Here is a 25,703-nt window from a genome sequence, read left to right on the forward strand (position 1 = left end):
ATGGAGGGCCACGTGAGCATTCGTCTCCAAGCAGAGGAATGCCTGGCTGGAGACCACAAAAGGATCTTCTTAGAGCAGTGCTTCCCAAACTGGACAATATCGGCCCCTGGGGTCACAATCTGGGCGGGGTAGGTGTGGGGGTGGAGGGGGAGGTGAGCACAAAAGCAGATACCTACACTTTATCCCGGATCATGGACCATAGTACACAAATTTAAGTTGCCAGGGGGCATTGAGTGATTTTTTTTCTTTTTTTCCTGAAAAGAGGCCAATAAGCCAAATGAGGTTGAGAACTTATGACATAGGAACTTGAAGGGGAGCATGGCCCAGTCACACCCTGCCTCAGGTGTCTCATCTCCAGCATGTGATAGACACACACACACACACACACACACACACACCTGTTTTTAGATATTAGGAACCCCTAGGGTGAGGAAGCCCTAGGAACCAAACAGAGAAACCACACAGCCGCCTCCACTCAATGCAAGAATACTTTGTTCTATTAAACTGCCATTCCATGATGCTTCTCACCTTCCCGACATGATTGCTAAAGACAAAGCAAGTGAATAAGCAAATGTGGTGAAGAAAGCTGATGGTGCCCGGCTATCTAAAGATATAGTGTCTGGGGCCTTAAAGGCTTCAAGGTAAACAAGCGGCCATCTAGCAGAGAAGCAACAAAGCCCACATGGAAGAAGCACACAGCCCGTGTGAACACGAGATGTCGATAGGATCAGGTATCAGGCATGAAAGAACAAAAAAATCATATCATTGTGAATGAGGGGTAGTGCGGAGTGGTTACCCAAAGCCCATCTGTAGGCAACTGGGCATCCCCTTACAGAAGGGCCACGGGGAGAAGACTTGCCAGTCAGGGTGCAGTGTAGCAATGATGAAACATACAACTTTCCTCTAGTTCTTTAATGCTAAGCTCCCCCCCCCCTCAACTCTCATGATCCCAATTCTACCTTACAAATCTGGCTAGACCAGAGGATGTACACTGGGACAGATAGGAACTGGAAACACAGGGAATCCAGGACAGATGAACCCCTCAGGACCAGTGGTGAGAGTGGTGATAGTGGGAGGGTGGAGGGAAGGTGGGGTAGAAAGGGGGAACTGATTACAAGGATCCACATATAACCCCCTCCTTGGGGGACAGACAACAGAAAAGTGGGTGAAGGGAGACATTGGACAGTGTATAACATGACAAAAAATAATCATTTATAAATTATTAAGGATTCATGAGGGAAGGGAATGGGGAGGGAGGGGAAAACTAGGAGCTGATATCAAGGGTTCAAATAGAAAGAAAATGTCTTGAGAATGCTGATGGCAACAAATGTACAAATGTGCTTGACACAATTGATGTATGTATGGATTGTGATAAGAGTTGTATGAGCCCCCAGTAAAATGATTTAAAAAAAAAAGAAAGGGACCACGCAGCCCATGACCTTGGAGCTGCCTGTGAACACAGTACTGGGTTTCCTGTCTATAATGTAGCCTCATCACCACCTCTTTGACAGCTTGCGCGCTACTCTGATCCTAGAAGCTAGTTCAAATAGTAGCAGCGTCCCCCATGGTGGACAGGTTTCGGACGGGTTTTCAGACTACGATGGACTAGGAAGAAAATCCTGGCAAACCATTTCTTAAAAATCAGTCCTATCAATCTCACCAGATTATTGTCTGACACAGGTTGGAAGATACTCCAAATCCATGGTGGCCACAGCAGTGGACTTGAGCGTGCTGATGACAGTGAAGGTGGCGTAAGGCCACGCAATGCTTCGTGCTCCTGTACGTGGGGTTGCCCAGATGTGCGACCAAGGCCACCTTGTGTGCCGCCTTTAAAGAGAAGGCTCTCCCTGCCCAAGCTGATGACCCTGGCTTGTTCTCCTGTGCCTGACAACGTCCTTCTGGGCCTGGCTCCCCCTTGTCCTGCCCCTGCTCACCAAGCACGAACCCATGTCTGAACACTCACCGCTGCCCTGCCTAGTTCTGAGTTGCTCACAGAACTGCTTGTCTACCTGACAGATGCATTTGCTGACCCAAGCTCCTCCCACTGCCCCCCTCCAGGGTAAAAGGAGCCCTGGAGGTGCAGGGCTTAAGCACTTGGCTGCTAACAGCAGCCTGAACCCCTCAGCCACTCCAGAGGAGAAAGGTCTGGCAGCCTGCTCCCCTAAGGGGCAGTCTTGGAAACTCTAGGCGGCAACTCCACTCCCTCAGGGGGCCACTGGAGTTGGAACCTACTTGGTGGCAGCCGGCTTTGCTTGGGGCTCCCGCAGGCAGACCTTGGGGGGTTAAGGGAATGTGGGTGTCCCTTGTGACCGTGAGAAGCTGGTGACGTGGCTCTGGGTCTGCATTCTGAGTCCTAATTCAGAGGAAGATGGGTGTTTTCATGCAGAAAAGACCTGTCTGAGAGAGCAGCGAGCAGGCTGTGCATTGAGGAGGAGGCCGGTACTGGGAGGGCAGAGAGTGGGGAAGGTAGCAGAGGGCTTCTGCTCACAGGATGGAGGGTGGAGGGCACGGAGGGGACTGGGAACAGCTGTGACCCAAGAGTTGACTACTGGGACATGAAAGTCATGAGCTCTGCAGAGCTGTCTGGTCACCTGGACGGTGGCTTCCCAGGTAGAGCCCCCAGCACACACTCACCTCCTCCCCAGCGGAGACAGCGGGCAAGGTCATTTCCTGTTCCAAGAGGCAGGACAGCCACCGGCGGGTGCTTTGCCAAGTTAGCCTTATCTGCAACCCATTTGGAGAAAGAGAGTCATATGCCAGGGATTAGTGTTCGAGTCACCTTGACATGCCTGACCTGACGCTTGAGCCCCTCTCTGGCGTTCTCTGTGTGAATTCCTCTCTTGAGGGGGGTGGGGCACACTACTTCCTAGCATCATACCTTCCACTGGGAGAATGTTAATCCCGACAAAGGATTCTTTCATGTGGATCCAGATCTGTGTCCCTCTCACCTGCACCTCTTTATCCTAAGGTCATGCTCATTCTGTCCTTGGAAATGACACCATGCACATTCTTTTTAATCCTTAATGATAACTGGCGCTTCGCCTAGGTATCCCTCAGACCAATTCTGCCGCACTGCTCTCGTCCTCCTTTTATAGGAGAAATTGAGAACCACAGAAGGGAAGTAATTCCTGAGCCAGGATCCAAACTCAGACTTGTGTGGCTCCCAGCCCAGGCCCCTGCTCTCTCAGGGATCAGGCAGGTGCAGAGATGAGTGAAACGGGTCTCAGATATTGAGGAGGGACGTGCCATTTGGACAATGGACAATGCCTCACCTCAAGTCGTTCAGGTTCAAATGTCGCAACATAACATTGAGTCGACCGAAGAAACCTGCAAGTGTTGTTTGGCTTCCAGGTACCCGTTTGCCACTTCTGCCTCCCACCCCCAACCCCCCCAGGACTTGCAAAGACCCAGATTCCCAGTCTTCCCTCTGGATGATCGGTTTGCAGGAGCACCCGACCGAAGACCAAGGACAGACCAGCAGAACGCAGGTGTTTTATTTCATCTGCCCACTGAGCTGAGAGCTACGGCAGCCGCTGCAGAAGACACCATGGAGGGCCATTTACAGAGACCCCCTGGCCCCTACTGTCTGTAGTGGCCTTGGTGTTAAGCATTACTTTGGTATGGAGACAGGCAGGAATCGGCAACTGAGCTTCAAGGCAGGGCTGCCCACATAAAACAGGACCCACAGGACAAGCGGGTTGTCTGATCCACACCAGCTGTGTTAGCTCAGGCTCAAGACCTCTGTGGAGGTCTGCTCGCACCAGAACACCTGGTCTTCATGGATGCCTCTTAGCTTTGGCATGTGCTGTTCCCGGTCTGGGCTGTCGGGACCTTTGCTCTACCATCCACACAGTGTTGAGCTTGGAAGCCTGGATGCCATTGGCCTTGCTGCCTCACCTGCTTCCCCCCCCCCCCCCGGCCCTCCCTCCATGGAAATATCCATTGCTTCCTGTTGGCTCCTTCAGGGATCCTCAAGCAGCCTCTCCTGGTCACCCCCATGACCCTGTGGGGTCCAGACAGGATTCCCTCCCCTTGAAACTGCTGCCATGGCTTCCTACCTACTGGCTCCACCTCCAGCTCTACCCCACAACTGTGTCCTGAGCCTCCCCCCAACTCCCCTCCCCGGGCATTCCTCCCAAACCATGAGCCTGATGGCTGGTCCTTGGAGGTCTCTTCTGCTGTGCTTCCCCAGGCCTCTGGGCACAGAGTGCTGGATCCCTCAAGTTCTCGCTCACTGCCACCGAGTCAGTGTTGACTCATAGCAACCCCTTGGGTGTTTCCGAGGTGGTAACTGTTTATGGGAGTAGAAAGCCAAGTTTTTTTCCCTTGGAGCTGCTGGTGATTTCGAACTGCCGACCGTGGGGATCACAGTCCAATGCACAACCACCACCACCAGGGGCTCTAGCATCTTCCTTTTTCTTTAGCCTCACTCTCCAACTCTCACTCAGTGTGTGAATCATAATGAAGTTCTTTCCGTTTCTTGAAGTCAAAAGTCCTATGCAGCTCAGCTCAGGTGCCACCTCTGGGCAGCCCTCCCTGACTGCCCCAAGGACTTTTCCAGAGTGTGTTCTTAGCACCAGGGATGACCTCAGTTCACACACTCTCTTGTCAATGTCTCCTTGTTTGGTCCCTCATGTTACTGGGGCCTTCCTGGGGAGAAATGTGCCTCTCCCGCCACCGCACCCCCTCTGCCTACCACAGTCTGTGTCAGTCTGGGTCCTTTAGAGAAATGAATCCACAGAAACTCATGTATAAGAGAGTTTTATATAAAGGTTAAGTGTGTATCAAGAAAACATCCCAACCCAGTGCTGCCCAAGCCCACAAGCCCAACATTAGCCCATATGTCCAACACCAATCCACAAAGTCCTCCTCTATCTCATAAAACACACACAATGATGCTGACTGCAGGAGGAAAGCCGCATCAGTGAATGTGTAAGCATCTCAGTGCTGGCAGGGGTCTCCACACGGCTGCTCCAGCACCCAGGGCTGCATCAAGGTAGGTCCATGTGGCTTCTCCTCAGGGACGTCTTGCAGGAAGTAAGCCTTGCAAGCTGAAGCAGGGAACTGGCTAAGGCAGCTGCACCCTGGTCTGACCATCAGAAAGCAAGAGATCCGAGAACTAGAAAGGTGAATTTCACTGAACCATTTATCCCTCCGCCCTTCAATTAACCTCACATGTGTTTATTGGCCAGGTTGGCACAATAAATGAGCTACCTCACATCCCCGACTCTCTTCCTCAGTCATTGATTTATTCGCATTGTTACCAAAGGCCTGAGACATGCATGTGCCAGATGAGGTGTTGGGTTCGCATGTTGGGCACAAAGAGCCAGGGCCAGTATCTCACCGTGAACATCTGACGAGAGACACAGACATTCATGCGGCCTCCGGATAAAGGAGGCGTGTTTTCATTGAACTAAAGGGTATGATCCATGAACCCTATGTCAATAAAACTATTGTAGTAGTTACATAATCTGATATCAATTTGGGACTTGAGAGGATTACGAATGAAGGGGTGGAGTCTAGCCCGTCAATCACTGTATAGCCAAAAAAGCCTCTGTGTGGGCATGGCTTTCCCCTGAGGATTCTGGGAACTTCTATTTTCCTCCCTGGAGGCAGTCGGCGGGGGGGGGGGGGGGGGGGGAAGGGGGAACGACACTCTCTCTGCTCACTCCCTTGGAGACTCTCTACTGACAAGGCTCACTCCCTGTGAGACATCTCGAAGCCATATTGCCCTACACTGCGAAGCCATATTGCCCTACACTGATGCAGCCCTGGGAGCTGGAGAAACCATGTAGAGGTCCCTGCCAGAACTGAGATGCTTCTACCACCACTGGAGCCACAAGATTCCCCACCCACTGGCCTGTGATCTTCCTGCATTTGGTGTCATTGCACATATTTTGTGAGTCTGAAGAGGACTTTATAGATTGGTATCAGACATGTTGGCTAATGTCGGACGTATGGACTTGATGTGGACTGGGCTGGGATGTTTTCTCAATATTCAATTGCTCTTGTACATAAACTTCTTTCTTATACACATGAGCATGTCTATGAATTTGTTTCTCTAGTCTACCCAGACTAACACAACTATATATTTGAAAAAAGAACATATCGTTTCACATTCATTAAGATGACTGAGATGGGGCTGTGTGTCAGAGGAAGCCCCTACCACCGACCCCCTGGGAAGTCATGCTTTAGCTGAGATCTGAAGTCAAGGCTGGGGGAGCATTTCCATCCAAGGAACAGCTCTGGGAAAAGGCCCTGTGGGGATGGAAGGCAGGGATGTCCACTAGGAACGAGGCCAGGTGGCTGGTGCCTAGAGAAAGAGGCATGCAGGTGTGGGACTGGGAAGGTGGGCAGAGACTAGACCACCCAAGGCCCTGAAGGCCATTTGAAGGATTTTTGCTTCTCGGAATCCAAAGAACAGGGGGAAGCCAATGGTCACTCAGCAAAGGGTACTCCACTCCAGCTAGGGGCGAGCAGGTCAGAGGGGGCAAAGGAGGGGAGGTGGGGAGCGCTGAGCAAGTGCAGAGCAACCACGTCACAGAACAACCTCAAGATTCGCCCTCTTTACCTTTGTTCCTCCCTTTGGGACCATTCACTTGTGCAAACAACCATTTCTCTGCCCTCACGGGGTGGGGGGCTCTTCGTTTTGAGTCGGTTTTATCACCAGTGTTCTCTGCAGATGAACTTTATCACCAGTCCCCCCAAAGCCACCGATCCCACCCGATCCCGGGGTCTCCATGAAGGAGGCAGGATAAGGGAGGAGTGTTCCACAACAGGGGCAATGCCCCTTCGCTGCTCAGTAGCACCCCCTCGAGGTGACTGCAGGAGTGCCTGGCAGAGCCGCGTCCATGGAAACCAAAGGGGTGGTGGGGAGCAGACTGGGTGCACACTGAAACCTTTTTTTCCACTCCCTATTCAGGGTCTAGACCTGGCCCTTCCCTGACTGCTTTTCCACTCGTTGCCCACATCCAATCTGTCCACCGCCCCTGCGCGCGCATGCTTCCAGTGCGATCTGGAATCTCTCCGCTTCTCACCAGCTTCTCTGCTTCGCCCTGGTCCAGGTCACTGGTCATGCGTTGCTCATGGTGACTCCATGTGTCAGAGCAGCATTGTGTTCCATTGGGTTTTTAACAGTTATTCTTGGAAGTACACCACCAGGCCTTTCTTCCTTGCTGCCTTGAGTAGTCTCAAACCACTACCTTTTGGGTCAGCAGCTGAGTGAGCTAACCATTTACGGTCCAGGGCCTGCCTCATCCCTGATCTCCCTGGTCTTTTTTCTCTCAGATCTGTCATGTCTTTCCTTTGTCCCAGACTATCCATGCCTTATGGCTCTCGCAGTACAAAAAGCTGCATTGCTATGCTGTAGCTCTGGTGACCTGGCCATCACCCCCTGACTTCACCCTCTGTCACTCTCCCCTCAGGCACACAGTGTGCTTGAAGGCCACACTGGCCTTCTTGCTGTCTTCACAGGCCAGGTCTGCTCCTGCCACAGGGCCTTTGAACTTGCTGGTCCTTCCATCTGAAAGGCTTTTCCCTCAGGCCAGCACATGGTTCACACCTTCTTTGGGCCGGAGGTCAAGCCATCTTCTCTGCAAGTCTTCGATGGTAGCCTATCCCTCCAGTACCCGTGGGGTTCCTCTGGCCACCAGCAGACGTACCATGATCTCAATTCTTGTTTGCTTGACTATCTGTGCCCTCCAGACAGTAAACACAAGGGCTGGGTCTTTGGCACTGTGGTCATTGCTGTGTCTCCAGGGCCTTGGAGACAGCTCTGGCACACGGAGGCAGGAAGACCTCAGAAGCCTGGATGCAGCTGTCTCTCTGGGCCAAGTTGCTCATGTTGGTGCCCATCCTCGCCTTGTCCTATGTTGGTCCCACCCTTGTTTCTGTCTGGGCTCCCCAGGGCTAGATCTTGATGATACGCCCTTCCCGTCCCAGGACTTCAGTGTCCACTTAGAAGGGAGGAACATGTCCAGGACCCACAGGCGCAGGCTACGCTGGACTGGAGGCCAGGTTGCTGACCCTGTGCGTATTCTGTCTGCTGAGCGGCCCTTTGTCCTGCGTGGAGCGACACTTCCTTCATGAGCTTTCTGGACTCAGGTGCCTGGTTCTCTCAAAGGGCTTTGACCGGACTCTGCCTTTCTGTGAGCTCTCTGGCCTGTACTCCACCCCACAGGCCTGGGGGGAACCCAGCGCGGCCTCCCCGCCATGGGCTGCCACTGCTCCAACTCCTACCCTGTGAGGTGTTCTTAAGATTACAAAAAAAAATTAAAACCATTGCTTTTCAAGAAGGCAGGGAGCATCTTCCTACAGGACAGCCTCTCCTGCTCCTCAGGGGCATGGGAAGCCTTCGCTCACACAGAGGGCCCCTCCCCAGGCTCCGCCCTGGCTGGGATCCACTGGCTTTACTCGGGCCTTTTCATCTCCTTGGTGAATTATTTTCAAGAGAAACATTTTTTGAGGCCAGACCTGCAATGAGAATGCTACATCTGGAGCTGTGGGAATAATTTCATTGTTTCATTTCCTTCCCCCAGCCCCTTACACACTTAGTCAAGCCATGGCTCCAGATGAACAAGACAGCTTTCTATTTCCCTCCCTCTTCAATGCCTTTCTGTTGGCTTCATGTACTTCCTCTAACCAAATGGTACAAGCCCTCCCCCAGTCCCTTCTCACCAATGTGATCCAAAATCCAGCCAACAAGCCCTCCCCCAGTCCCTTCTCACCAATGCAATCCAAAATCCAGCCAACAAGCCCTCCCCCAGTCCCTTCTCACCAATGCAATCCAAAATCCAGCCAACTGTGCCATCTCCTCCGCAGGCCAGGACACGGAAGTCGGGAGTATCGTGGAAAAAGTTCAATCTGGGAAGCAGAAGAGAAGCTGGGATGTCCTGCTTACTAGGCTGTGATGGGCAGCTGACCCCTGCTGAGTCAGCCTCCTCAGCTCTTTGGGCGGGAGTTGGAGAGACCGCTCCATCCTCTAAGCCTACCACCGACTCAGCCAGGCCAGGGAGGAAGGAGGAATGTCCAAGGGAGGTGCCCGTGTGTAAGGAGGAGCAGACTCATTGTGAACACAAACAGAAAAGGGTCTTCTAGCAAGTCCCTGTGATTTGTGCAGAGGAATGCACATTTTGGCACTGATGTGACCAACTGCCCGCTTCTGGCTCCCTCTAGGCTCTGCACCTTCTTTGTCCTTGCAGGCTCTCCCAGGGTGTGGTGCGCTGAACCGCCCGAGCCGGCCACCCACACACGCAAGGCCCTCTGTCCTCCAGACCCTTTTACCCACTAGAGGGGGGCTCGTAACCTGGGGTCTGTGAACCACCGTGGGGCACAAATCAGAGGGCCAGGAATGTGGAAGGGGAAAACAATTCCATTCGTAGCTTCCTCAGCTTCCAATGGAAAGTCAACGTTCCCTTCTATTGTGAACGGAATAAACTGTGAGTTTGCCAGCAGTCGACATTCAAAGATACTTTACTTTACTACAGCTGGGGCGATATTACATGATGTGCATCAAGACTGAATTTATGGTACTGATTAGGCCCATCTCTCGATCATACTATTCAATGTGCCAGGGAAGGACATCTATTCCAACTTGAAAAATATATCAATAACCATTTTTCAATATAATGAGTTCCTTTGTGAATCCTTTCACGCATTAAGGTGGGGGGGGGGAAAGCAAAATAAAAAGCAAACCACTGTTCTGAGAAGAAGCCCGGAGGCTTCAGCAGACAGCCACAAGGCTACCGGCACAAAGAGGTTTAGAACAACTGCTTTAGCATGGATGTGGCCCGTCGAAGCTCCAACTTAGTGCCCTGCCCAGGCTAGTGGTCAGACAAGACCCAGGGCTCTCTGAGTCATTGCTGGGGCAAACATAATCATTCTTGCTCTTTCCTGTCTCTCACAGACTAGGAGGAGGGCCCCTTCAGTCTGACAGCCTGTCCTACCATAGCCTGACCCTCACCCCAGAGATGCTCGGGCCACGTCAGCACTGGGATGGAGTCAGCTGGTGTGTCACCAGAGCAAAGGCACTCGGGGGTGGACATGGCAAAGCTGAAGTCCCTGTGGATGCAAAGGACTGACGCATTCAGCTAACTGTAAAGCTGGCAGTTTGAGTCCACCCATAGGTGCCTGAGAAGCAAGGCCTGGGGATCTACCTCTGAAAAGCCAGCTGCTGAACTGCCCCACTCCCCCGCCTCTTCCCTGAGCACAGTCTACCTGACGCACAAGGGCAGTCCCTTCCGCAGCCGCGGTGTTGGTTTCTGGAGGCGAGCCTTGGGTTCTGGGCCCAGGCATGGAAATACCTGGAGGAGAGGGGGCTCCTGTGCTTCCAGGACTGTCTTTAGGGAGCTGCTTTGAAATTGGGTTTGCAGGTGAACTGTGCGCTCAGGCTTCCTTCTCTCTGTAACGGGTTCGCACTGCCATTGCCTCAAATAACAGCTGTATGGCAGACAACCGAGGTCAGCGACAGGTTCCTTTGTTAGGGTTGGTGATGCTGGCTACTTCTGCACCCCCTGAGGGATCTTGCTAAAACCCAGAGTGGACATGATGGGTTAGGAGGCTGGACAATGAAAGATGCTTGTGCTTGCTGGCTGGGAAAGCCCAGCTGGCTCTTGCAAATCCTGGGACAAAGTGCAGTCCCGGAACACGCCAGCAGGTGTCACTAGCGTACTTGCATCCCTGGAGGAGCCTTGGCTCAGGTGTGGACATTGTTCACTCAGGACCAGCCCCTGCCACCAGCCCACCTCAGGAACCACAGGCAGGCTGTCCCTTCACTGCGCTCTTGAACCCTCTACGAATAAGCAGTGCAACAGCCAATGGGAACAGAAGGGTCCAGGAGTGAAACCTCCAGATTAGATCACTGAAGAAACACAATTCGCTGAAGAGACATTCATCTCGACCCAGCGCGGCTGCGGGCAATAGAGCACATGGCAGAACTAACTCGGAGTCCCTTCTAGATTTCCAAACTGCTGACCACAACTCCTTTTCTCCTCCCTGATCTTTCAGGCCGAAGCGATCAGCTCACGCAGCCTTGCAAACAAGCAAAAGCAGTTTAGCAGCCAGACCTCCAGGCAAACGAATGGCTCATGGTGACAGTTCCCTCCTCTACGCTCCAAGGCTTTTTCTGGAAATGTTCTCCTGAGCATTCAGGAGAACACTGGAGAGGCATGTGGGAAAGAGGCATGATGGGGAATCCAGGGTGAGTTTAGAGACAAAAGCACCAGAAAGATACGGGTGCCTGAGCTTTTCCAGCTGCCAACAATGAATGGTGAGGGAGGGGGGGGATCGGTGGGGGACAGATATAAAGAATGTAACTCCATACCCTGGGGTAGGCCCCCCACCGTCCAGGTTGAACACTTGCTTGGGGTTGAGCAGATAGTGGAATTTCCGAAGAATTCTATGGAACAAAAGAAGAAAGGGGGAAGGTCATCCTGGGAAGTTACATGGAGGACAAGCACCTGTGAGCCCATCCACGCTGGGAATGAGGGCCTACTCCAACCAGTGAAGTCCTGCAGACTCACTCGGAATCACCACATCTCCACTCCTTGCTTCAGGTTACCCGCCATCCCTGGACTCTGACCTCAACCCCCCCCCCCCTGCCCCTGGGAGCATCGCCAGTGTAGCAATGACAGGGCAGAGGAACCCCGCAATCAGAACCCCGTTCTTCTAGGTCTCCCTCTCAACTGTCCCTCCTGTTCTGCCTTCTGTGGGCGGCACACAGGCATCAAAGGACCCACTAGGGCAGCAGTGCTCAACCTGTGGGTCGCGACCCCTTTGAGGGTCGAATGACCTTTTCACGGGGTCGCCTAAGACCATCGGAAAACACATAAGTATTTCACAATATATAATTACACATTGTGTTGTGATTACTCACTATGCTTTAATGATGATCCATTGGTAACAATGAAAATACAACCTGCGTATCAGATATTTACATGACGATTCATGACAGTAGCAAAATGACAGTGATGAAGTAGCAATGAAAATAATGTTATGGCTGGGGGTCCCCACAATATGAGGAACTGTATTAAAGGGTTGCAGCATTAGGAAGGTTGAGAACCACTGTGCTAGGGGAAGGCTCCCCATGCTCCCAGGAATAAGAGGGGTGCAGGAGGCCTGGGGCTGGCCAGGCCTGGGGGCCAGTGACTCCACATCGGCTTGGTGTCACGGCTCCATCTCTAGGTTAATCTGGTCCATTCTGGGGGGTTGGTGGTGGTGTTTTGTCGCCTGGACTGGGGTGGAGTCCTTCTGGTTTCTTGCTTTAGCCTTACTTATTATTCCTTTTTAAACTGGATTCTAGGTCATGGGTATCCGTCCGTCACTTCCGAGCTGGACAGGAAGCAGAAGCCTGTCCTACATTCTCCCTCCTGCCTCCCACTCTGCTGAGAGCCCCCCCCCCCGCCCCCCGCGCCCTGGAGACTGGGTATTCCCTACATTGCTGAGGGCAGTTCTGGCTTCCCAGAGGTGGGACAGGCCAACGGGTCCCAGTCAGGAGAGTCCTGCCACATCTCCCACATCCTGGGGGAAAGACCTGGGGCCTAGGAAGGAAGCAGGCATCACCGGCTGGGGCTGACCCCCGGGAGCCTTACTGCTGACCCATGGGACAGGGGCTGGGAGCAGCACTTTGGGCCTTTTCATCCTTACACCACCCATAGGAGAGGGGACACAATCACCCCTGTTTTACAGAGGAGGAAACTGAGGCAGGAGGAGGTTAAGTTCACTGGATCCGGTGAAGTGGTTTAAGCGGCAGGGCTGGGACTTGAACCCGGGGTCGGCCTGTTTCCACAGGCCACTCAGCTTCAACTGAGGAGAGGGCCCAAATGAGATTTTCCTAGCCTCTCGCGTTCAAAGAAGACAGCATACCTTTCTCCTTGTCTGCCTCCACTCTTGGGGTTCACAAAGACCAGCAGGGGGTGGGTTCCCGGGTTGGGGATGATCTGGTACTGAGGAAGCAGAAGGAAAGAACTTGAGGTCTGTTTCATCGTGGGGTGAAGGCAATTTCTGGGCGAGGTGGCCGGGAAGCAGCTTGGGCGCAGCGATAGGAGGTCGGGAGGTGAGGCTGGTCTCAGGCTACGTTCTGAGGGCCCACACGGAGAGGCCACAGCTCGAGCGACCTTTTCAGTGTCGTGAGTGGGGACAAGGTCACGATCAGAAGTGGAGCCATGGCTCCACGACGCTCGCAGTCGACCCCACAGCACAGGATCCGGTTTCGTGAGGGACACCACCGTCTCGGAACTCTGAGGGGGTTGGCTGTCTGGTTCTACAGGTCAATGATCACTCCTCATAGGCTTCACCGTCACTGCCAGCCCTGTGGCTTCCAAATCTGCATTTCCAGCCCCAATTTCCTTCCTGAGCTCTGAATATACACCATCCCCCCTTTCAGGTTTTCCATCCATTTGAATCATAAAAATGTTTCTCAACGTCCTTCCACTCGATGCCTCACCCTTTGTACAAACTTGACATGCCCCACACTTGATCTATCGTTTTTCCCATGAAAATGGCTTCACGTTGGGCTTCCTGCTTCTGTTAAAGGTACTACCACTCGTCCATTTACCTGGGGGTAGGAGCATCGGCGGCGCTGTCAGGCAAGCAGCCGACTGTACACGGCAAGCCCGGTGGTTCAATGCCACACAGCATCCCGAGGGAGAAAGATGAGGCTGCTCGCCTTGGAACACTGACACCGGCTCAGGGTGCGTCACAAGGGACACGATGGCAGGGGGTGGGGTGGGGGGATGGGGAGATTGGTATTGATGCAGAAACTCACTGTCTCGCTGACTTCCCCACTGGCGTGCCCCCATGATCTGGAGCAGCCTTCTGGACACTTCCACCGCCCTGACGCTGCTCAGGTTACCCCCGGTCACTTCTGTACCTGACCCTGGGCTTCCACATCAAGCACACCCATCCCGGCCCAAGGATAGAACCCACGTCTCTGAACACACTCCAGGGCTTGCCGCCAGTGCCCTCACACAGCCCCGCGCTCTCTCCATGACCCCTTGCTCACAGCTGCCTGTCTTTGGCATCCCCACCCCCATGCTCTGTTCTTCCTGCTTCCTGCTGCTTCTCACTGCCACTGAGTCAATCTCGACTCTTGGTGGCCCGACAGGACAGGGCCAGAACTGCCCCTGTGGGTTTCCAAGATGGTAACTCTTTTTTTTTTTTTTTTTAAAAATCATTTTATTAGGGGCTCATACAACTCCTATCACAACCCATACATACATCAATCATGTAAAGCACATTTGTACATTTGTTGCCCTCATCATTCTCAAAACATTTGCTCTCCATGTAAGCCCTTGGCATCAGCTCCTCATTTTGTCCCCCTCCCTCCTTGTGCCACCCCTCCCTCATGAACCCTTGGTAATTTATAAATGATTTTTTTTGTCATATCTTACACTGTCCGATGTCTCCCTTCACCCAATAAAGTTCTTTCTTATACCTATTTGAGTGCACTGATTGTTTCTCTAGACAGCCCAGCCTGAAACACCAAGTCAAAAAATACGAACAAAAAAAATCCAGAGCACAGTTTGCTGGTTTCTTAGCTATACATTTGAGGATTAAGGGAAATGTGTCTTCGATTTGTAAGATCATGTTCCAGAAACAGCTTGGCAGTCTTGGAACAGCATGTCTGTGTTTAGGCACACAGTTATTATTACTTAAAGATGTCTGCAAGTGGACGTTTTATGTAACTTGTCCCTACAGAAAGAGAGACGGGCACTTAGGCAGCACGGGGAGCAACCAGCCTCTAGCCTCACCGCTTGCTTCCGATGTGGTGTTCAGACGCGTCTGAAGGCTGAAACCATGCACCCTCCTGCGAGGCATTACAGACCAGGTGAGGAAGGAGCGGTTCTAGAAACCAAACTCTGTCCTCCCTGGCACAGCTCTGACCTAATTATTGATTTATTTTTATTAGTCGCTGGGATTCAATACATGCATCACCTCATTCCCAATTTCAATCAACATCCAGTAGCATGTGCAATTGCTACCACAATCAGTTTCCAAGCATTCTTTTTCTTCAGGGACTTTTTGACGTCCGTTGTCTCCCTTTGGATGGCCCTGCCCCCAACACTGTACCCCCTGCCCCGACCCCCTTATTCTACTTGCTATCTCTCTAGGCTCATCGATCATAGATTTTATACACTAAAAAACGGAAGAGCATTATTTAACACAACGTCAAGAGGGTGACCTCCATTGACGTGCACCTCCGAGATACACTCTAAAAGGAACAAACAAAAACCGAAGAAAACAATATGAACCAAAAATACAGAGTTTTGGAAACCGGATCAGGTCCAGCCTGCATCACAGGGGGTACCTACTGACAAAGGTTTAACTGTTTACGGCAGATTGATGCCTTTAATCTTCTAAACTCTTCTTTCCCAAGCACTCTGGTTAGGGACCACTCTCCTCCCTTCCCCCAATTTTCAATTGAGGGGGGGGGAGGATTCTCTGGAGTCTTCCTCCCTAAGTAGTTCAACTACTGACTCTTGGGCTCCCACTGCCATCCATCGCCTTCTGCACACCAGATCCTCACCATGTAGCCTCCGAGCCTCATGAGACCGATTTATCATGAGAAATTCAGACTTGAGGCTGATGGACGTACCTGCATTACCAGTTCGCCTTTGGCGGACGCACTGCCCTCAGACTTCCCACACTGCCTGTCCTGTGAGAAGAGAGAAGCATCTTTTGGGAAAATGAATAGTTAATATTAAAGCAAGAGATCAGAACCAAAAAACAGAAGGCTGTCTTAGTGAGGGGAGGGGCTTTTCAAAGTGGGGGCTTGGGGACAAAGAAAAGGAATGTTCCTCTCTGGGGTTCACTACTCCCTGTAAGTTTAACTGTGGGATCCTGGCAAGGGTCAGGGGGCAGTGCGGGGACACTGACTCAACAGAAACCTCTACTGCTGACTGAGAGGCTGAGCTCTGGGAAGGAAGGGCTTAAACCTGGCTTCTTTGCTTAGCACTGTGATGTGACACTGAACGTGTGCTTTTTGCTTGTTTGTAGCTAGTTCCCTCCCCTAGTTTGTTATTTATTTGATTGAGGTCCTATACAGTCATGTGCTCAAGTCTCAGGGGTGCAGCTGGCTGAGGGTTTACACGTGCACACAGCCCTGTAAGAACGACCCTTTCAAGCACGACCCCATTCAGACTCTGCAGACCTGCTTTCTGAATGCCGTACATGGGGACCATGGGCCGCGACTTCACCTGAGTGATGTTATGTTTTTAATCTCCATATTTTTGCCTCTTGCTCTTTGTTCTTTTTCACGGTAAAACGGTGTTCTGTTTTATGAATACACGTCCATGTATTTACCTATTCCTCTGTTTACAATTGACATGAATAAAGCCACGGGGACAGTTTGTATGCAGCATTCAGTCTATTGGCGTTTTAAATACTCATAGCTCTCAGGTATGTGCAAAGGAAGGGACTTGTTGAGACAAAGAAAGGTGGATGCATTTGAACGATGGTGCTGGAGAAGATGGAAGTGACCATGCACGGCCAGAAGGACATAAACACTGGCCCACATCCAGCCAGGATGCTCCTTCGAAGCCGGGGTGGCGAGGCTTCGGCTCGTGGGCTGGCCGCGTTGTCAGGAGAGACCAACCCTGGGAGAAGGATGTCATCCTAAAGGAGAGGACCGCCCCGGAGAGCCACTTTAACAGTGGGGGCATCGATGGGCTCAGACTGGACGGCACGTTTGAGGCTGGCACAGGACCTGGCAGTGCTGTGTTGTGCATCTCACAGTAACAGCAGCCTGTGTATTTTCCACTGAGTTAATGATACTGCCAAGTGGTGTTTCTTAGCTTTTGCTGCAGAGAGCAATAGCTGGTTCAGTCAATGGTAAGATGGAGCTGTCAGTGGGCCCTGGCATGGCTCTCAGACGCAAGGACAATGAAGCATTGGGTGCTTGGTTTTAAAAATGGAGTCTTCGACTCAGGAGCCAAGAGAAAGTTTTAGGTGGGAATGAAAATTCAGTCTAATTTCATGATGTGTTAGTTTCCCCAGGGGCCTGAGACAGCCACTTGGAAAACCTGAGGCAGAGGGAGCTCCCAGGCAGAGAGAGGTTGCCCGTGGCACCGGAGGCGTGCACACGTGCATGGTGTCCGCAGCTCCTGGGCTGCGTGCAGCCTGCAGGGTGCTGGCACGGACCTGCTATCCTGCTCCACCCTTTCCAGAGCCTTGTGAGGGGCTGGCACTGGAAGCAGTTCAGCCAGAGGCGTTTTCTCTGAGCATCCAGCTCGTGCTGCCCTGATCTCTACTATGGTAGCACAAACGCAAGCCCGAGGGCTGCGTGAGACCCCCCGGGAGATGAGGGGGGGTGGTGGCTGCCCCTGCTCTACACCTGGAAGGTGGACCGCGAGGAACTGGGCCCAGGTGGCGGCAGGGGTACATACCCGGGTGATGGGGCAGATGGAGGTGGGCAGCAAAATATGGTCTCGGAGTTCTCCACCATCACACACAGTGGACAGCTCACATTTGCGGTGAAACTGGAGGAAACAGCGAGGACGGGAGTGAGAGGTGCGAGGCTCCCCGGGGAGGCCCGCCCTCCGGTGTGTGCTGTGTGCCAGTCTGGGGCCCCACGTGGGCTGTGGGTAGAGAAAGGAGACCACAGTGCGGGCCGTGGCTGCTGGAGCAGGTCAGTCACGTCCCTCCCACCCCACCCCCGCTGCCCTCCCCCCCCCACGAGGCACTGTGGCATCCCCTTCGGCGAGCTGCCCTGTAGCGTCTCTGAGACTCTGAAACAGATAAACAAGCTTCCTGGGGGATGGAAGCAACCCCCCCCCGTGCCACCCCGCCCCTCTGCCATCTGGGCGGGAGAAGCCTCATGCTCTAGGGGCTGGGCAGGGACCCCGAGTTTGCTTTACAGGCAATCAGATAGCTCAGGGGTTGTCAGAGGCACTCTGGGTTTCCAGAGGGGGCTGGGCTCCCGCTCCCACTGCGGCAGCCGGGGTGCCCCTGGGCATGGCTGTGAAGCGGCTCTAAGGGTGTGCCTTTGGGAGGGCACCTTGCCTCTGCTGCCGTGTTGGGGGAGCCTAGCATCCATTTCTCTCTCTCTGCCAGTGGCCTGGCCCCTGGCAATGCCCGGCCACAGGCAGTCCATGGTCCAGCTGCAGCTCTGGGCTACCCACATACGCACACGCACATGCATACGCACACGCACACATGCACACACTTCCACCACCACCACCACCCTCTACCTGCTGGCCACTTCTCCAGCAGCCCTCGCTGCCTGGTTTAGGGTGTCTGCTCTCTGGGCAGCTTGGACCTTTGCTGGAAGTGCTGTTAGGCTCAGGGCACTGGGCGGTGCGAGGCTCTGGGGCCCTCCTCAGCCTTGCTCCCCTGGCTCTGCACATGCCCTCTGGAAGGGTGCTCATCGCTCCCCTGACGTAGCTCGAGCAAAACCAGGCTCCAAGGAGCCAGAGCTGCCTGGACGCCAACCCACCGTCATCCGGCACCACACGCAGTGCCGCGCGGTGACACTCTGGTAGCACTTGATACTCTTGCGGCACCGGTCGCACTTGACGGAGGAGTTCCCTTCCACCCACGCGTGCTGCATCACCTGTGGGCAGGAAGGGACAGACACAGGGAAGGCCACCGACCACGCCCCGCTCCCGGGGCCAGAGCGCTGGAAGCAGAGCCTCAGTGACAGCGTGCTAATCAAGATACAAGGACCCACTGGGCATGGCTCTGCCTAGCTCTGGCGCCCTGGCAGGCAAGCTTCTCAGCAACATCTTGTCTGGCAGTCCATCTGCGTGCCCTGCTCGTGCGTGCCCGCTCCTGGAGGTGCAGGGAAAGGCTGGGGACCAAACATGGGCACGTCGGAACCTCTCTGTGCCTATGCAAAACTGGGCCAGGTATGTCTCCACCTCTGAGTGGGCCTTTCTGGAACTGTGCCACTGTTAGGAGGTGTCCCTTCCCTTCCTGCCTCCTGTAGGTCAAGGACTCTAAGCCTCCACTGTGCAGGTAAGCTCCCTGGGACCGCAGGGAAGCCCAAAGCCTACCCCATACAGCAGGCCAAATAAATTAGGGTCTGTGGCAGTTACGTAACTCCTGTCAACGTGTGAAGGGGTGGAGTCTAGCCTGTTGATCAGGCCGCAGCTTGATGGCCTCATTTGGAGGAGCTCTGGAGATGCATAGCTCACTAGAGACTATACCTACACTCTGCTTCTTAATCTTGTTGACAAGTCACAGGGAGCTACGCGGATGCAGCCAGAGCCCTGGAGCTGGAGGAGTCACATGGAGACCCCTGTCAGCACTGAGATGCTTCACTGCCACTGGATCCACAAGACTTTCCACCACCGGCCTGTGATCTTCCTGCATTCAGCATCATTGCATGTGTTGCATGCGTCTGAAGAGGAACTTACAGACTGGGATTAGATATATGGGTTAATATCAGACTTAAGAGTTGATCTGGACCTGGCTGGGATATTTTCTTAATATACAATTACTTTTTATATTAAGCTCTTGCTTACACATGAGTCTCCCTGGATTTGTTGCTCTAGTCAACCCGGATGAACACAGGGTCTCTGGGAGGTGAGGCCCATCACTTGTACACTTTAAAGTACTCTTAGTGACGAGCGTGTCCATGGTTAACAAGCACTCCAGCAGGACATGTGACCCAAAGTCCCCCAAATAGGGAGGGCTCTGACCAGCAGCTTTCCCACCTCTCCTATGGCCCCAGGAGCCTAGGAAGTTGGGAAGCACATGGACATGTGTGTGTGTGTGTGTGTGTGTGTGTGTGTGTGTGTGAGATGGCCTGAGCAACAGCAGCTGGGTGTGTGTGTGAGATGGCCTGAGCAACAGCAGCTGGGCGGTGACACTGTTATGTAAGGAATTGAGGTATGTATGTGTCATTAGTGAGTAACACCTAACCTTCTACCTCTGAGCATGCCAAGAACCCAGCGATGTGTCTGTCATCTACACAGTCAGCTTGACTATGATGATCTTGCAGAGAGGAAGCAAAAGAGGCTACAGGGAGGTTAAGTGACTGGCCCCAGGTTACGTGGTGGCCAAGTGGCCAAGCAGACCTCTGACTCCAAGCCTAGGGATGTTTCTGCACACATACACTCTGCCTTCTCTGTCCTCCTCTGGGAGCGGAAGGGATGGGGAGGGACTTGGGTTGTCCGGCAGGATCAGAGGGTTGTGAACGAGCCCTGCTGCCCCTCTGGTGCCTCTGTCCATCCAGTGCGTGGCAGGTGGCCAGAGTGCAGGCTTGGGCTCACCCCCAGACTGGGTACCCTGGGTCCCGGTGAAGGCACGGAGGGGAGGTGCATGGGTGAGGGGTGGCTGGTGTGGACGAGGCCGTGCACCATCTCGCTGGGGCACGCCTGCAGGGACTTGGAGATGACTTTCTCTCTCAGGAGTCCTTTCTGGGCGGACTGGGTACCACTCACATTGCTAAACACCTCCCTCCTGACAGATTCCTCCATGGGATCTTGCCTCTGCAGGAGCTGAGTGCCTTCCGCTGAAAATTTTAGGGAAAGCCTATTTCCTGGCACTGAATGAAACCACTTAACAGCCCAAACAGCCATGCCAGGAACTGCTCACTCAAGCTCTCTGCCGCCGGCTCAATTCTCATTCACTGTGACTCTGGAGGCTGGAATAGAACTGCCTGGCAGGAGACACCCTGCAGTGGGTTTCTGAGCTCTAATTCCTTAGGAGAGTGGGAAACCTCACCTTCTCCCAAGGAGCAGCGGTGGTTTTGAACTGCTGACCTTGTGCTTAGCAGTCTGACTGGGAACCCACCGCACCACCAGGGCTCCCCTGGAGGTGATGTCAGTGGCTGAGCACTTGGCTGCTAGATGAGAGGCTGGTGACTCCTGTCTAGAGGTGCCTCAGAAGAAAGGCCTGGAGAGCGACTTCTCAGAGATCAGTCTCTGGAGCACGGTTCTACCCTGACACACGTGGGGCCACCATGAGTCCAGGTGACTCCATCGCAACTGTTTTTTATTTTCACTTATGTTTTACTTTGTGGCCAGTTTAGAAACACAGGTGCCATCTCCACCCCTCCTCCTCCTGCTTCCTCCCCATGTCCCCATCACAAGTCCCAGTGGTGGTACCTCCCAGCAATCTCGCAAGCACACCTTCATATCCTGTAGCTTATCCTGGGTGATAGCTAACCAACTCAACATGGGCAATGCCCAGCTGGCCCAGGACATCGCTGCCTCTGCAGATGGGAGCAAAGGGAGGGAGTGAGCCCTGGCTAGCTGCAGGCACCTCAAAGATGCACTGTCTCCTCCACCATGATTGGGGCCCCTCAGGCTGAATCTCAGAGCAAGGTTCCTGCCACTGCCCTTTAAGCGTCCTCTATCTCAGACACACCAGTGTGGAGCCCAGAATCAGCCAAGTCTCCGGGGGTCCTTGGAGACACCCCGTGAAGTTGCCCCAACTGTGGTTCACGCACAATTCAGATGCTTCCTTTGGGAAATCTGTCCTTCCGTGGTCTTTCACCCGTCCCTACCCCACACCCAGACACGGCCTGCACCTCCTGACTCTGTACTCTGGGGACATGTCTGCTTGAGAGATGGCATAGGTCTGGAGCAGGCTAGGGACCGTCTCTCATGACCTGTGTACTCTACTGTAGAGCCTGGCACATGGGAGGCACCAGAGAGATGCTGAATGGCTCAATGGTTGAAAGGGATGGCTTACGAAAGGTTCTCAAGGCAGAGAATGGACTGGATGGGTGCTCGCACCCCTTTGTGGCCAGAAGTCTGTGGTGGTGGCCATGCCTCCCGGGACTCGGTGTGGTTGTCAAGGCAATGGATGAACAAGGCAATGGCCGTCACTTACCTCGCCGCCCCGTTTGGCTTTTGAGTACGTTTTGACACACCCAGGAATGTTTTTGGACACACAGCGTTGGTGTACAGTGTATTTGCAGTCTGAAAAAGAAGATATATAAGTAGATAAGGCGAGTGCTAATGAGGAGCCATCTAAGAAAGTGGAAGCCACCTCCCAACCCAACAGGGGCTGTGCCACCCTCCTGGCGTTGTACGGGAACAGCCTCGCCTATGGAAATTCAACAGCCTTGCCAATGGTTCTCTTGGAAGAGCGCCTGAAGTCATCTCCCAACAGCCTTGTGTCCACCTCTGCTCAATACACTGGCTTCCATGTGGGCAGCGAAGGCAGCAGGAAAAACAGCTCCAGAAAGATGCTTGTCACTTACGGGCAGTGTCATCGGCCTAGTCATGCCAGGGGCACCGTATCCATGTCAGGGGTGGTGAGTGGATGGAAAGGGCGGGGGCTTTTGGAGGTGGGCCTGGGGCTGATTGCTAGCTCTGCCCATTGTCACTGTGCCTAGGATCTTGGGTCAATGGCTTCCCCCCTCTGGGAGCCTTGGGGTTTCCATCTACCGTGGGAATCGAAGTGCCTCTCTCACAGGGGATTTTCAAGATGTAATGAGCGAATTTGTGTATAGCACCACATGTCTTAATAGTTGTCATGATTACTGGTCTTCATGGCTTGGGGACCAGAGGAGGTCCACAGGCCTGGACCGCAGCAGGATGGGAGTGGTCTAGAGGGAGTGGGTGAGGCCTGCATCTGAATGGACGTGGGGCAGCAGGGTGGGGTGCGGGGGCATCTTGTTTAGCTGCCGAGGCTTGCCCTGGGTGGCCACCAGACCCAGCTCTGCTAAGAAGAAAGATTCTGGTGGCGGAGGCTGCCTGCTAGCTCCCATGTGCACATTTGCGGAGACCCCCTTGGCACCCTGCCCCGCACCCAGGGAGCTTCCTGCAGCACCAGCTCCTCCATCTGAGTGTCTGCTGCCTGCAGGGTGGGGTGCCTGTTTCTCAGGGGAGCAGCTCCTCTGCACACAGGCGACCTTATATCCACCTCACCTCTGTTTTCTGCTTTGCCCTGCAGCTCCTTCTGCCCCCGCTTTCTGGTCTCCCTTTCTTTTTTGTCCCCATCTCTCACTTGAGTGTTTTTTCCTCTCCTCTCCCCTCTGACTCTCTTAAATGGATCTTATGACAGAGCATACCATTCTAATTTTCGTTGTATTCAGAGAACATAGTTTCATGCTGCTTATTAATTTTAAAATATTCCACGCCATGCCTCATATAAACAGTCACTTGCAAATCCCAATCCAAATGAGCATGGGACACGCTTTCCTTCTCTGAGGATGAACCATGGGAGGGTACAAGGCCAGCCCCAGGAGAAGGCAGGGCCATTAGCCTTCAGAGGAATACAACCTGGACAACATGGTGGCTCCTCTCCAGAGTGGCCCCACCTGGTGCCCAGCCAAAGATGCACCGGAGAGAACAGGTTCAAAGGAGGTGTACTCACAAACACAGCACAGGCCCTGTTTCCGCACGCCCATGAGCATGATGTGGCAGAAGTTGCAGTAGGTCAGTTTCTTGAAGTGCTTCAAGGTCCAGGCATGCCTCCCATCGCCCTTGGAGGCCTGCAGGAGGATGAAGGGGGGAAGCTCTGAGCATGCAGCCTCGGGCTGGACAGTCAGCCGGCACCTCCTGCAGTCCCTTGCATTTTCCTAAGTCAGGCTCCCTTCCTGGATTTGGGTACGTGGTGACTGTTTTGTGGACCCTCTTAAAGGCAAGACAGAAGAAAAGGAAGCTCTCTGTGTGTGAGGTGAGGACTATCTGAGTGTGAGCAGGGCCTGGGATGACAGAAGAAGACCTCTGCTCTGTAGCTAGGAAGGAGCCCTGCTCGGGCAGGACTTGCACTCTGCTCACTGCAAGGTTGGTGGTGTGAACCCGCCAGCTGCTCTGAGGCATAAACCTGGGGCTGTCTGCTTCTGGAGAGAAGTACAGCTTCAACCCTAAGGGGGCAGCTCTGCGCCATCCTGTAGACCTGCTGTGAATCAGAAGCATCGACCCAACAGCAATGGGTTACGCCGCAGGCAGCAGCATACATCAGAACAAACTTTCTGACAAAGAATTCGGAGATCTGCCCATTCATCCATCTTCATCATCATCTTTCATTCAAATGTGATCCAGAAGGCCTTAAAATATTTATACTCTTTGACTTACAAATTCCCTCTCTTGGATTCTATCCTGAAGTCATCATTTTAAAAAGGCATCTTAGCATTGTTTTGCTCTAGAAATACTTAAAAAACAAAAAGTCCATTTGTTATTTTAACTCTCAGAATTACCAAAAGGTTAACTGTGGTGCATCCATGTGATTCAATGTTGGGCATCAATCCAAATGATATTGCTAAAAATATCGAGTGGTGTGGGAATATGCTCATGGTAGGATGCTAAGTGGAAAAGAAATGTCAATTTGATGGCATTTAGGCTTTACGATCTCTGTTTGATGGGAAGACATTTCACTGATCTCGTAATAGAGGTCAGCTGTAGCTGGCAGCTGTCTATTTTAGTCCCTAATCTCTACTTCCTTCTGTACTTTCCACATTTTCCTCAAGGCATGTGTACTAGTTCTATAGCCACGAGAAAATAGTTTGATAAAATTGTGTGTTCCTCTTATCAATTTTCCACACTACTAGCACCCTATCAGGAGCACATTCCCACGCCACCACCTGCTTGCAGGGGAAATCGTGAAGAGATAAAGATGGAGGGTTAAACCACTTCCTCCTGATTTGGCCTAGAACTGAATAATTCTTCCCCACTAGGTACGTCAAACCACGCACAATCACACACTCTTCATGGATCCTCCAATCGTCCACCTTCCAGCCCCTCTGGCACAGGAGCACTCCTCCCACATGCGGCCCCAGAACCTTCCTCACAGGCTCCACTGTCACACTCTCCGCTGATTCCCCAGACCCGCTCCTGTCAAACTGATCCCGGCTCAGTGCCACGCTAGGAAAGAGCAGGGCTGCCCTGTGGGGCATCTTTGTGGAAGCCAATGGCGCTGTCTTTCTCCCCCAGAGTGGCTTGTGTGTTCAAGTCACCAGCTGAGTACGTTAGCCACTGTGCCTCCAGCGCTCGCTCTTGTCTGGTATTAAAAGCACTAGTTTTGTTGGCATCTACTTAACATAGCATACGATTTAATCACTCAATCGTATTTAGAAGACTTGTGCAATCATCACCACAATCAACTTCAAAATGCTTTCTTCTTGTACTCATTCTTGGCTCCCCATTTCCCCCTAACCTCCCCTGTCCTGACTCTAGACAATTATTAATACCGTTACGATCGCTATAGGTTTACCTAGACATCAAACCAAAACACAAGCACAAAAACCCAACACTACGAAACAAAGCAGAAAGACCTCAGTCGAAAGGATAAAATATTAAAAACCACAACAACTTTAAAATGGGCCAACGGGGAGATCACATGATAGGGTGTTCCCTTTTGACCTAACTACAGCAGTCATCATCGACTTGACAACATTCTCTGTGTGCTAACAAGGTTAGTCACCTCCCTGGACGGTGGTCAGAGAGGGTTCACTGGACAGGCCCTGCACATGGAGTTTGGCTTCTACTGTCACCCATAAACTGCAAACCACGTGCTCGGAATTTGAGTTCTAATACCATTCTCTCCTTCAGAGTTGGATTTTATTATTTACAATTCTTGGCTCACACAGGCTGGTGTGTTTCTTCCGTGTAAACTTAGTTGACAGCTCACTTAGATGGCTGTTTGTTTTAGAATAAGCCCTAAAGACCCCAGACACAATCATTCTGAGAGTTGGCGCCATATACTTTCTTCGGCACACTTTGCTATAGCACCATATAGTCAGGGATCTCTTCATCATGGTGAGTGTTGAGGAGGGCCATGTGAAAGGAATTAATTGTTCGTAGATTGGG

General features: G+C 52.8%; 1 protein-coding gene across 1 annotated transcript in view; it reads right to left on the minus strand.

The window, feature by feature from the left end:
- Positions 1–25,703, minus strand: part of DGKG (diacylglycerol kinase gamma) — a 273,423-nt gene that overhangs the window by 124,643 nt on the left and 123,077 nt on the right. The window contains exons 10-18 of the mRNA XM_075556178.1: positions 23,269–23,386; positions 21,778–21,866; positions 18,431–18,547; positions 17,382–17,474; positions 15,593–15,652; positions 12,862–12,941; positions 11,321–11,395; positions 8,777–8,862; positions 2,635–2,724 (exon numbers count right to left, since the gene is read on the minus strand). Of these exons, the coding sequence (XP_075412293.1) occupies positions 2,635–2,724; positions 8,777–8,862; positions 11,321–11,395; positions 12,862–12,941; positions 15,593–15,652; positions 17,382–17,474; positions 18,431–18,547; positions 21,778–21,866; positions 23,269–23,386 (808 nt within the window). The remainder of the gene's footprint in view (positions 1–2,634; positions 2,725–8,776; positions 8,863–11,320; positions 11,396–12,861; positions 12,942–15,592; positions 15,653–17,381; positions 17,475–18,430; positions 18,548–21,777; positions 21,867–23,268; positions 23,387–25,703) is intronic.

This window comes from Tenrec ecaudatus, chromosome 8 (genome assembly GCF_050624435.1).
Source record: "Tenrec ecaudatus isolate mTenEca1 chromosome 8, mTenEca1.hap1, whole genome shotgun sequence".
Taxonomy (NCBI): domain Eukaryota; kingdom Metazoa; phylum Chordata; class Mammalia; order Afrosoricida; family Tenrecidae; genus Tenrec; species Tenrec ecaudatus.